The sequence below is a fragment of the Phaethon aethereus genome (genome assembly GCF_964289735.1).
Source record: "Phaethon aethereus genome assembly, chromosome: Z".
Lineage (NCBI taxonomy): Eukaryota > Metazoa > Chordata > Aves > Phaethontiformes > Phaethontidae > Phaethon > Phaethon aethereus.
In genome coordinates this window covers 29,120,597-29,134,518 of record NC_138577.1, presented here as the reverse complement: position 1 = coordinate 29,134,518, position 13,922 = coordinate 29,120,597, and the positions used below count along the sequence as shown (strand labels likewise).

The 13,922-nt window shown below is 35.2% G+C and overlaps 1 protein-coding gene across 2 annotated transcripts in view; it reads right to left on the bottom strand.

Moving 5' to 3' along the window:
* Positions 1-584: 584 nt before the first annotated feature.
* The window catches only part of CERT1 (ceramide transporter 1), a gene marked incomplete at both ends in the record, with an annotated part of 72,125 nt that continues 58,787 nt past the window's right edge, over positions 585-13,922 (bottom strand). The window contains 10 exons of one of the 2 annotated variants that reach the window (XM_082012942.1): positions 585-712; positions 2,088-2,217; positions 2,998-3,126; positions 4,517-4,587; positions 4,697-4,829; positions 5,472-5,567; positions 9,756-9,833; positions 10,400-10,492; positions 11,500-11,586; positions 13,014-13,106. In XM_082012942.1, coding sequence (XP_081869068.1) covers positions 585-712; positions 2,088-2,217; positions 2,998-3,126; positions 4,517-4,587; positions 4,697-4,829; positions 5,472-5,567; positions 9,756-9,833; positions 10,400-10,492; positions 11,500-11,586; positions 13,014-13,106 — 1,038 coding nt within the window. The remainder of the gene's footprint in view (positions 713-2,087; positions 2,218-2,997; positions 3,127-4,516; positions 4,588-4,696; positions 4,830-5,471; positions 5,568-9,755; positions 9,834-10,399; positions 10,493-11,499; positions 11,587-13,013; positions 13,107-13,922) is intronic. The other variant, XM_082012943.1, reaches the window with a different exon arrangement.

Here is a 13,922-nt window from a genome sequence, read left to right as displayed (position 1 = left end):
TCTGTAAATCCCTTTTCTTAGGCTCATCAGAAAGGCTAAAAAGTTTAAATCACAGCCTTTTAAATACGCAAGTAATTGTCACTGGTCTATCAGAAAAGTTCCATTAATAAAAATCTTAGATCAAAACTATTCTATCGATATAAAAGAATACTTTGACCTTCATAATCTATCAAATATGCAATTATAAGAACTTAAGGTATCAAAACCTTATGAAGCTCTAGAGAAACTTCAGTCTGTACTCTTTTCATAACAAGGCTAAAATGCCTGTGATAGTGGAGAAAAAACAATACTTCATCCTTTTATACTTCTACATAAATTAGAGATGTATGCAAAAACTTGCAAGATAAACTAGTAAAAGTCTACAAAAATTAATACTTTATAACTTCTGCAGCCCCTATTTTCATGCTAGTAATACACACAAATTACATGAATGTTTTAATAAGTATATTACATACTTAGATTAAAACTAAGGACTCAATTCATGCTAATTATGATAAAACATTTCTAGATCACATACTTCTGTCTGGCCTTTAATTTACAACAGTAAATCAAGAATGAAAAAAATGAACATATACCTGCTAATACTAGAATAAAATAGGCTTTCCTGCTGTTTTCTCTTGCACATATGATGTAAAACGCTTCAAGAATTTTGGATATTCTCGTTTTGCCACTGCCCGTAACACTGATGCTGGTGCCCATCCTCCTGGGTTCACTAGAAGTAGAGAGCGAGACAGACAGTGAAATACAGCAAATCTGCTAAAGGCTAGAAAAAAAAAATTAAGTCTGATATTCCTTCAACTCTTTCTGAAGTAACAGGAAAGAATAGTGATCAGCAGATTCTTTTATGCCTTTACAGCTTGTGTTGTAGCACTTTCTACTCTTAATACTGAAGCTTAGTCCAGTTCTATGATGCTGCTATTATAGAAAACATTAAACACGATGTGTTGTGAGTCTTTGGGGAATTTCCAAATAGAAGATCATATTCTCTAAGGACCTCCAAGAAACAACAGAAAAATAGACTTGAGTTACTTCTTACTTCAAAGAAAGCAGAAGTCAGACTTACTGAAAAGTTAACTGCTGCATAGTCAGTGTCTTATAAATTATTTTTAAAGCACTTTAAACAAAATTTGAACTGATTCTAAAAATATGCTTCAATTCACAGAGCAAGTATTTAGCTGGAACAGCTGCCACTTCCCATATAATCACAGCTCAGGCATTATCAATGAAAATGTATTTTTTTAAGTAGTTGGGGAAACTTCTAAAAAGGAAACAAAGCAGCTTACCCCAGAGTTTAACACCATATAGTATTATTTGTACAGGATTTAATACAAATTACATCACTCCTATATGGCAAAGATTTACTGAACCAATGTTCAGACTGTGACTTTTTAGTAAGCCATGTAATAGGTGGTTAAAAGTAATAAGCAGGTGAGCTACTCTTGAAATGTTTTGTAGCTACAGGAGAGGAGCTAATAAGTATGTAGCTCAAATACTACAATACACTGCTAAATACTGGGTACAGTAACAATACAGTTTGGCTTTCATAACTTTTCAGTCAATACCCAAAAGTTGGGTATTGACTGAAATAATATCCAGGTAAAAAATTATAAAAAAAAAATGTAGACTAGATTATACAGCTTGCAAGCATCCTCATACAAAATGTATTTGCTCCTTCTTAACAGTGAGGGTAAGAACTGTATCTTTACTATCAGCAGCTTTTCAGCCTAACAAGATTAATCAAGGGGAAAAATATTACAGCAATACATAAAAAAATGAAACTAAAATCTATGCCAAGTCATCCCAGCTGCAGGTATTTCTTCTGTCCACCCTCCTCCACTCCAAGGTTCTGTACTTAGGACTGACCTACACACCACTTCCATTTATACCTCACAGAATGCCACACAATGAATGATCACATTCTCTGATTCATGAGGCGTATTAATTCAATTCTTTGTGAACATGAAGACCACAAGTGTGATGCTATATATAAATTTAACAGAAAACTGCATCAAGCTCTTTTTGCCAGTATTCAGCTCCCTGGAATTAGCATATATCATAAATGTCAGAATAAAAAATTTTGGACTTACCATTAGCTACATACGTAATCTTGCATAAGATGTTGTCCCTGCTTATTTCCTTGTTCCCCTCTGGTGGGCTTACTAATGTCTGACAAATCATAGCAATATTTATTTTGGCACGGACACAGCGATTGTTCAGCTACCAAAAAAAAAGAAACATTTGTAAGCTTCAAACTGAATTTGTTTCAGCATACTTGACTGCTAACATTTTAATTTACCATGAAGTCTAAGACACTCCAGAAGCTGTGCTTCTGAGAGTTTGCATTCTAGCACTACATGGATATAAAATGAATATAAGTGAAAAGGATATGATGAATAGGGAAAGGGTTAAACTGAAATGCCTGAATCTCAGGTTTCTGCTTGCCTAATACATACTAAAAGTAAATTACTTCAGTTATTTTGACAAATGAGTAAGGAAACATTTAAAAAATAATGTATTAGCATTTACAAATATCCGTTAGTAGCTTTTCCCTTGTAAGCAGGCTATGGCATAGCAATCAGCACAGAAATACTCCAAAGAAAACAATCATTGCTACTATCTGACAGAAAAAAGGCAGAGCTGTGTAAGAGAAGTTTAACAGATTTCGTATCTTCAATTATATGAGTCTACTCCTACATTTGGCAATACCAAAGAGTAATTGATTTGATTCCATACAAAATAACCTCAATTCTTTAAAATGTTTTTACAGCTCCAGAAATTTTGCTTCCATTCTGCTGCAACACCTTAGATCTGCCAACTGTTGAGATAAGGCAAGAAAGCTTTTGGCTTAGAATGCCTTCATCAGGTCATTGTATCACCTAGTTTAAATAAACTGTACTTTTGCATAACCTTCTCACCTCCCTGACACTAGTCACATATATTACCACATAATAGAAACATTATCTTAAAAGCAGAACTTGATAGAATGAAAATACTTACAGGAGCACTGTCATGTTCCACGGAGAAATTGCACACAATCCAGGTTTCAGGATCATTTTCACTGAATGCTGGTATCTTTCTGATCGCAGACAAATACAGCACATCCCTTTGAGAAGCTGGCCACACCCTCTGCAGAGAAACACCTGAATATAAGCTTTTCCAGTTTTGCAAGTTAAGTACTTACTATCCTTAGATAATGGAAAAAACAAGGCAAAATAGGTAATTCATGTTATTTAAGTAAAAGTTTCTTCAAGTTAGTAATTTCATTTTCAAAACTGAAACATAGGTGTTGCACAGACGCATATCAGGTTATATGGCTATGCTTCATTTTAAAATATTTAAGGCAAAAGTTTAAGGCCTTTGAAATGCAGGAAGCCAAGCTGCAATGCCTTTTTCAGTAGACAAACAGGAAGAGGCAGTTCCCCTCCTGTTCCCTCAACCTCAGGTTTGCATTTTAGTTAATACTTGTAAGGTACAAACTGAGCTAGTGGTTAAGTATAAAGAGATGCATCTACAGTTATTTATGCCTCCAGAGAGCGAGTGTGGGAGAGAAATTTTTAAAACAAATATTATTTCAAAAAGCTACTACTTCAGTAAGACTGATATGGTAAACCGATATTATACTGATTATATAATAATTATATATTTATTATACAATTATTATATGTTATATGTAACATATAATATGTAATAATTATATAAACTGATATGGTAAACTGATATTATAAGCAAAATGTCTGATAAAATAAGAAAATACACAAAAGTGATTTCCCTGACACTCAATAGGGGGGAAAAAAGTCTAGCTTTTATGACGACACTATACAGTTTACAGCAACTGTCTTACTCGCAACTGTCTTACCTCTGTTTATGGTAACCACATTACTGGTAAAATTGTCAAAGAAATATATTTGGTTTAATATCTGACTATACTAATACTTGGAATCATGCAAGATTAAAGATGAATCTGCACACTTCATTCCCACCTTTTTTTAAACCTTAAAGTTAGTTTTTGGGTTATAATTCAAATGAACATGTAGTAAAGCTACACCAGAACTGTTTGCAGTGGGGGGAAACAATTAAATTATAGGAACAAATATTGTACCAGCAATTATACGCCCTCATAATGCAAATGTGTATGTCAACAATAGCTTGCATTATTGCAACAAAACCTATGACACAGTGGTATGGGTTTTTTCCTTCTAGTCAGTGTTGATTTATTGCTTCCATTCGCTTTAGGTGACTCTTGCTATTGACTCCAGCAGGCAGTGATGTATTTAGAGATTAAAAACAGTCCTCATTTGTTATTACAAGCTCTATCAGACACATGCACAAGCAATTATGCTATCAAGACAAGTTTTAAAAATTGACAAAGTTGCAGTTTAATACAGAACTTGTTCTGAAACATTGTTCTGAACAGTATTTTAAGTTGCTAAGCCACTAAAGTATTTCAGAACAAGATTAGAACATGTATGCCCCAGACTGTCTGAGTAAGGTATGCATATGGCAGAAGTGTTATTACCTTATGTGTTTGGTAAATGATGATCGCATTATCAGCTAAATTTTCGACAACATGGAAATTCTCAATTGTTGCTAAAAAAGCAGAGAAAAAAAACCTATCAGTAAACAAGTACATATATTAGGTCAATGTTATAAATACACTTGCTGATAAACATGCCATACTTAAGAACCAATTCCTTACTTTCCCAGTCATTACGAACATCAACATTCCAGAAGTAGTGGCAAACTTCATGCCCTGTTACCCCTTTAACAGCATGGGTTGCTTTCAAAGGATCTAAAACTATTCCATTCTCTTCCACCTCTCTTCTGTATACCTATAGCCAAATACAAAGAAAGAAATGTAGAACAGAAATTGTCAAAATTGTTCATGTTTTAATTGTTTAAAATTTCAGCTGTTTTTTATAAAAACACCTATCTAAGAAGACTAAAACATGAAAAATTTGCCATGTCAGTGTTCTCTGGTAACTACCAATGCAGACATTCTTACCTGGTAATTGACATTGAAAACCAGTACTTCAAGAATGGCTACTCCAAAAATGACTAAGCTGCCTTATTTGTCACTATGCAAAAGGATCCATACAAGCACAGTAGAGCAGCCAACACAGTAACTTGCTAAACGTTTTCGTAGATTGAGTTTACACACCATTTTGATACCAAGTTTTAAGTATGAGAGAATGAGAAAGGAATCTACAAAGATAAAGCTATTGCGAGAGTTACATAGGATTTTGCATGAATAAATATATTAAAAGCCACAGCTCTTGTGGACTCCAGTCCTAATGAACAGTACTGTTCTCAGAGACAAGTTTTAACAGCAGAACTCACTGACTGATAGTATTAACAGAGAATCACAGAACCATTTAGATTGAAAAGACAGTACCAAGTCCACTAGACTGAATGAATCTGTCTTCACAGCATATCATCTTACATCAGTTAAACAAAAAATCCCACACATTTACCTTCATCTCTCCTTCTTCAACAACTAGCTGCCAGTTGGCATCTCCTCCTACATCTTGCAAGGAGTATGTCATGTGGTTTTGTACCATCTCTTCCACCTTTAAAAGAAAAAAAAATTACACATATTTAACTCATTCCTTCCATCTTCTTAGGCAGAGAGTATACAGTATTGGAAGGCACAAGTCAAATACTTCAAATCCTGCGCAGGAGCTGAATTTGGACAACAGAGCTTTCTATTACAGGTTAAGAACAAGCAGATAATTCTGGCTTTTTGATTCAACTTCCAACTTCATTCTTTATGGGCACTTCCTATCCTTCTTTTGCACCTCGAAACTGTCAAAACTCATTATTCCTACCTAAGACAGATTTATTTCAACATACAAGAACATATTTCAGGTATGTCTAAATAGAATTATAATGCACTTTTAAGATATTCACTGAAGAACGTTTAAAAAGCCGAACAAAGGTGGGGGGATGAGAAGACAGACAAAAAAGTGAATGCATATCAAAAAGTCATATTGGAAGAGCACCGAAGGAAACAAGTCATGAGCAAAGAATGTCTAGTCTGTTTCGCTGGCATCCTTGGACAGTTGCCAGATAGAAAAAATGAACAGAATTGCTTACATTCAAAAAAATGATAATGCTACAGAGATTCTACTATTACAAAATATTAATTTAAAAATTATTTCACTAGACAGCTGTGTGCTTTTCTTAAAGGCCAAATATTTGATACATTTTTATCAAGCTATGTGAATACCTCTTTTTATTCCATATAATGTGCATGAAAATGGGTGCTGTGAAAGGAAATGGATTTTTATTTTAAATCTACAATCTTACTCTGTTTTCTTTGGTTCCCCACCCCTTTCTAAATCCCACTCTCCCCCAAATAAAAATAGAAGCAAAAATATGAGGTATCCATTGCTATGTAATATTTACAAGTACTGGAAATGCTTTAACTTTTTTCTACCCAAAAGGTAGATGACTACTAAAACTTGTCACAGCAAATAAGTCTGTGATTGACACTATTTTTCTGAATTACTAGAAATACCTTTTTGTCCAACAGGAAAGGCACTACAAGCAAAGTTTAGTTAATGGACCAACACAAAGATTAATTTAAGTGCACAATCACAAGATCAGTAGCTTGAATCCATAAGTGGTTTTGCACAAGCTACAAAGATATGAAGCCTAGTGTGCACATAAAATGACACAGAAAACATATTTGAGCAAGTACGTACAAGTAGAAAGCAAAATTAAAAAATACTTAATGATCTTTTTCTTTTCTTATTTAATATAGAATTGAAAAAGGTTATTTACTTTTAATTTAAAGCAGTAATTTTGTTTGTACTATGTGGGCAATACACTTAAGACCAGTAAGAAAAAAGGTAACTGAATCAAGTCAAAATCCTCAAAGTACAACATCAAAATAAAATCCACTGGATGGAAATTCTAGTTTATCTTATTTTAGCTATAGACTTCTCTGCAGAAGCAAATGTTGTCACTCCAGTTTTTGGGGTTTTCTTTGCGTTTTCTTTGTTTGTTTTGTTTAAGTTATAAGGAAGTAAATACCCACAATATTTGTGTTTCTGCTTTTAGACAAGTCATCTTTTTCTGCCAGTTAGTAGCAGGTTTTCTACAAAAGATTCTTTTTTTTCCCAGTGAAACAGTAACAGTACAATCCAAACCAGATAGGAATGTGGGCTATTTAAATATTCAATTTACTAGCTCTAGGTCACACTTCTTTCAGAAAGGAATCCTCGCCATACTCCCACTTACCTGCAACACCTCCAAGTCCCTATGTCTCTTCTCCCCTAGCTCCTCATCTACTAAGGACAAAGCTAGCTTTTACATGTTTGTTTTGTCTTTTGCTGCTTTTTGCTTTATGCTAAATGCAGAGGGATGAGGGAGATAGTAAGGAAAGAAAAGGAGTCATCCATGGGAGTGCAATCTAAACAGTTTACTTTTGCTTCACCAAGGAATTGCAGTACCTACAACTGCTTTGTGGATACTACCTGTACAAACTGTATGTAATCTATGTACTGGTCACTGTCTGTCAACTTGCATCTATTCCAAAGGCCCACAGTCAAGATTCATAACTTCTTTCCCACTGGGGAGGCCACACTACCACCTCTGGGTTCTTGGCAGGCTACAGGAATGGTCTGCAAAAAATACTTGTAACCTGTACACCCTGCAGCCTTGGCCTGAACATTATGTGGGAAGTTCTTCACTTTAAAGGCCCTCAGAACAGCTTAATCTATTTTAAAATCTGATAGTCCTTTAAAAGAAAGTAATCTGAAAAACATCTACAGAGTTTTAAGCCCACAACCTCCTACCCAACTGGCAAACACAAATCAATGCCTTTCTACAGGCACCCTGAAGAACCAGCTCCCATTAGAATACGTATTTATACTTCTCAATCTTAAAAACGAGGCAAGTTTCTATTTGACCTTTTACTGATACCAAAATTCCCTTTGTATGAATGAAGTCTAGACACAAGTCACATATTATTTGGCTTTTCAAAAGCCAAATCCTCAACCTGGGGACAGAGGCCAGTTTCGTATTAATAAGGTCCAGGGCAGACTGTCACCAAAAGAAGGTGTGCTGCTTTTCTCTTCATGCTCTCAGGTGCCTTTCACCTGCTCGTTCAGTAGCAATGAAGCTCTACAACAGGTAGACTGACTTGCAGATTTGGCAAAAATTTGTTCTAGGGAAAATATTTGGGTGGGGGAGGGGAAGAGAGTAATTTCCTGTAAGTTAAGATCATCCTTTCTGCATTGAGTTCATTAACTTGAAACTGCATTTGAAGGCATGCAGTAGTAACTTCTACATACTATAATCCATGCAGCAGCTGAAAAGAGCAACAAGTTGATCCAGTCCATTTGATCCAGACCCTTAACCTCAATTTGCATTACTGTGGTAAGGACCTGGTCAACTTCACACTTGTTTTTAAATGCTTAGTTTTTCAGCCACACTAGTGCTCTGATACTCAGCTTTATCACATGAATGCACAAATGTTATTACAGGCGTAAAAGAGGTGAAAATGAGGAGGCCTGCTTATTTTAGCAACTATGAGTTTCCCTTATATTGAACTGCCCATGTACCCATAGCCTGACAGACAACCAGTTCCTATCTTTGGAATCAAACTTACTTTCTATTACTTGATTTCCCCCTTCCTCCCAAACAAAAAACTTGAAAAACTAACTTGACTACTGGAGTACTAGTAGATGAGCTTATCAGTGTTGTGCCATGTGACCTGCATACTTTGCCCCTTGCAGTAATTTCAAATTTCAGAATTTAATTGACTGCAAAAGGTCAAGGCAAGTGGTGGGATTTCCATCCAATAAGCAAGTCCTTAAGTGTTAGGGACCTGGTCATAAAGCTGGTAGTAAGGTCTGCAGGTGGTACAATTCCAGGATCTGTTAATCAAAAGAAAACCCATTCCTTCTATTTGCAAGAGCAGATTGTTTGCAGTGTTAGTTAAAAATTTCAAAAAAATTCCAAAATAATAGACCCAGAAGGAAGCCATATTCACAATCACATATGGACCACAGCAGAAGGAAACCAATGGCATGAATGCCATGTCTGAACAATTTTTTTTGAGACTAAAGAACAAACACATGAACTCACCTGTCTAATTCTACTGTAAACTATGATCTCCACAGCAAGCACCCAGGGTGATTTTGTACTTTACTAGAATGTTACTATGAATACATTGACATATTCAGGATGTCAGACATTTTTTGAAGGGTAAGTGAATATTTACTCTTCAGTAAAAATTCTCATACCCCCAAGCTTGTTTGTCAACAACACACTTTATGAGCTTTCTGTAATAAAACTAGTTGTAGAGGTAAAAAATGGTAATAATGAACCTTAACATTTAGTATCTCAATGTCATTACAAACAAAAGTTAAAGACAAAAATAAACCCTTTGATTTAAAAGCAAGAAAAACTATTCAATTTGAAGCCAAGACCATCTCCAGCCCACACAGTAGTAGTGTTCTACTTTGATTATAATCAGAATTACAAAATTTTCAAATTATAGGCTTTTTTATTAAAGATGCTGAATTAAATCCAAGTTTCACAAGATTTGGGCCTCTGCACAAGTGATATGCATGCAAGCAGAATGTAAAAAGACAACCATTTAGTGCAGAAATAGAGAACTCCTTTGTTTGTCTCAACATACTAGTTTAAAGCAAGCAGTGATTTCTGTAACAAAAACCCAGGTTCTAGAGAAGAGGATGAAATACAGCAAAGATATGCAACCCCCACTCTACACATTAATACAGTACCTGGGCGCTGAATCTGTGAACATCATCAGAGGCACTGACTAGATCAATGGAAGACATGGAGGAAGAGCGACTATAGGGCTACCAGAGACAGACAAAGAAAAAACCAAGTAATCAGAACAAAGGCACAACAGAGCATTCAGTACCAACTTGCAAGCACAAGATAATGAAGAAAAGGAAAACAAAAGCACCATAAGCAGCAAGCACAGCAGCAAATGCTGATTTCATGCACCTATTACGTATTACGCTCCCAGCATAGCCCTGAGAGGAACACAGTGTTTCCAATAACACCAAAAAAAGTCAACTGGTCCTGATACAAGACACTGGATTTTTTTTTTTTATAAAATAAATTCAATGAATTTTGGTGAAGGTATGTTAAAAACACTGAGGTTAGCAAGCTGGGATTTTTCCTTTGTTATCTGACAAGCTTGATACAAGTCAAGGGTATTCTAAATAGATACTCAAATCAGTATTTTTTAAGTCAAGACAGAAAACAGTCCTCCTCCAATTCCAGCTACTTCATTTGAAAATAAAGCCATTGAAAGTTACTAGAAACACCTAAAAAAAATCTCACCTAACTATACAAAATATTACACAGAAATATCATAGGTCATCATATACATAGGAGATCATGAGACATATCTTACCTTTTGGACAAATCGATGAGTCCCCACAGCAGAATATGCATCTCCAGAAGGTAAGTGTGTTGGCCAGTGTAATCTGACCTTTTCACTTTGGGACTGCAACAAAATAGGTTTAATTACTAGTAGTCAGCTGCTACTGGGTGGACTATGAAAAGAGTGAGTCATCTTCAATCTACTTAGTGGCCTCAACTAATGCTGTCCATGACAGGCATGAAGCTATCATCCTGCTGGAATTCTCAGTAAGTTAATAGGTCTGAAGATTGATTTAATCTATACTTTGAAGTGTATTTCGGCGTTAAGGAAAAGAGATTGGCAGCATTAAAGACCCATGTGGACAGTCACTCAAAACTTCTACTCTCTGCTAAGAGGTCCCAACATAGGTAAACTTTGTTGGGTACTGTATGTCCACCAGAAAGTATTTTGGATCTTAACCAAGTCATTGTATTCACTATACTTACAAACCTAAACATTTTTAAGACAAAGGGTTCACCACTTTGTTATTCCCTCTCCTTTTATATACTGCTATACGTTCTCATATTCTATATATTTCCTCACATGCATCATACCCCTTTTTGATCCTTGCCACTGAAGTGTATTCAAGAAATGAATTAGAGAAGTAGGCAGACCCTACAGAATTTTTAAAGAAAAACAAACACCAACAGAATCATGTCTATCCTATTTCACATACTGCTAGAGTCAAAAGAAGCTTCAGAGCAATAATTAGTTTTTGAGAAACAGCTGCAGTGTTTGATATTCTTATTTGCACAGGGCATCAGTTACATACAAAGGTAAGTTTTACACAGGACACTTGCTTAGGAATTAGAAACTAGCAACATTCAATTAGCTTAACACTTATACTATCTTTTTCTATGTAAGCTGTGAAGTCACCTTCTCAAAATTCATGTTAAGCAACAATATTTAACTGAAAAAATACTAAGTGAATCCCCCTTACGAGCGCCAGAATAAAATATCTAGAGCTTCAGGAGAAGCACCCCAAGACTGAGTTTAAGTCACAGAAGTCTCCCACAAAGTGCCTATCATTAAGGCATCTTTTGTCTCCCACGAAGTGCCTATCATTAAGGCATCTTTTAAAGTATCAATACCTGTTCTTCCATTTTATCCTGTCTATCGAGAGCAGCTTCAACAGCATCAAAGAATTCTTCTTCATTAATCAGACTATTAGGACCCTCCTAGAGCATAAGAAACAAAACTAGTTCAAAGTTTTGGAGACATGAGAATTCCACTGAAGTTTAACATTTGAAATACACACTTATTATGCATATAATTGATGGAAGCAAATATTTTCTACAGACTTCAAATATTTTCAACAATATTCTTAGACTACAATTCCTCTGAAAACCCTGCTTCTTAAAGGAAGTTACTCCCTCTAACTACAATTTAGGGATAGTTGTACAAAGAATAAGAAAACCAGGAAACTGAGTAACAGTGTCAATACGCTTTGACATCAGATTTAGGTTTTAATTAACAAATAGCTTCTCTTAAAATGTTTACAGAGTGTCAGTAATGTACACATATTAACCTAATTGTGTAGTTAGACTCCTTCCAAGTATTCCACTGCCTTAGGGCAGATTTCAGATATGTGCTTGAAACATAAGACAAAATCCTGGGGTTCTCTATTGAAAATTCTTGGAAAGAACTTTAGTTTAATGCTAAACAGCAGGTAGAGTTGAGTCAACTATTAAAAATTTGAGTTTATTAAGTAAAATGTTAACTCCAGAAAATTAGATTTACTGCTTTTTATTGTAAAACAAACTGGTCCAGCTAATTTCAAAAAACTATTTTACAATAAGGGATATCTGGGAGAAATGGCTGGGTTCATAACCAGGTAGACAAAGTCCAACTCCCTATCCATCTTTTTCTTTTACAGTGTATGCTGCAATCACAACAGAGAACCTAAGCTCAAGTATGTTTTAAATATCTCAACATATTAGTACTGTTTCTCAGGCTATGATTTGTAAGCAGAAACATGTTTGACTAATGTACATGAAGTGGTCAAGTTCTGAAAAATTATGCAAAGTGCATTATAGGTACATTAGCTTACATTATTTTTTAGGAGGTGGTTTAAGTGTCTTAGAATTTGACTAAATATCTCACTCAGGAGGAAGCTGCTGAAATATGCAGTTTAACAGATGAAAGGAACCTAAAATGACTGAATTTGTCAACATGAAATTTCAAATGGCAGTGACAAGTTAAAAATCAATTCAAGTTAAACTTCAGATTCTAGGACTACCTCTGCAGTCATGATTTTCATATTTGCTTTACATATCTATACAGCTGAGCCATTAAACAGGGAAAGAAACTATTGCATATAAGCAGTATCAAATGTACAGGAAAATAAAAAATCAGCAAAAATATCAGTAAGCAAAATATGTTAGACAAAAGCAGAACATGGAAGCCTGAGGTAAAGACAGACCTCAAAAAATTAGGGACTGAGTTTCTTCATCCAGTTTCAATTTCCAAGGTGGAAAAATAGAAGTGCCACGAACACACTTGCATAAGCCAAACACCTTGATTTACCAACCCTTTCCCTCTTTGAGAAAAAAGAAATCTTTAAAAGTCATAGTGTTTTTAAAAATTTCAAAAGCAGAATTTGTACCTCATAGTCTGGCCCTCCAAAGTGGGACTTTTTCTTCAGTTCTGTCACAGCATTTTTGTATGCTTCTTCAATTCTTCTCCTTTTCTCTATCTCCTGTAAAATTACATTATCATTTGACACAGTAAGAATAAATTGACTGATAATAGCTAACATGCAAATAAGTGGAGTGACCAGTATTATTTTTTCCAAGTAACAATTACAAAGCTGCTGATTTTCTGAATTGATTTGCATGCATGCATCATGTCTGCCCATATACATGCATATATAAACACAAAGCTTGGGAAGCTAGCTACCTTGAGGATACCTAAGTCATGTAGGAGAAATAAGATCAGCAAGCAAAAAGTGGAATCTAGTTTAAGCATAGCTATTCATGGTTCATTGAGGGTCAGACTTTGTATCTGACTGACAGTTTATATAAGCCTCTTTGACACAGATCCTTGTGCTGTGATAACAAAGAGTGAAAAGTAAGACTGGTAAAAAACTAACTTGTTGAATGTGGTGAGATACCAATGAGTCACAGCGTGTCAGCTTCTATCTATAATTAGCTGGCATAGGATCAACGTGAATCATTTTGCAAACTCCATGCAGAGACTAACAACATCATTCTCCCATAACAGGTGTGTGACTACCTAGCGCCACTGACGTCTATTGTCATTGTATATTTTGAATTAAAAAGTAGTAATGCCAGAATCAGATTAAGTATAATATGTCCCCTGCAAATTCTACATACTGCCAGTCTCAGTGAAAAAGCTATACACACTTACAGAATTCTTGCAGAATTTAGCTTTAGTATGTAAGATGCTTCTCTGTCCCCTTTCAGAATCACTTCAGGTGGAAAAAAGTTAAGTCTTACAGGTGACAACTGCACACCACAGACTATTTTCAGACATGAGTATAATTATCCAGTAA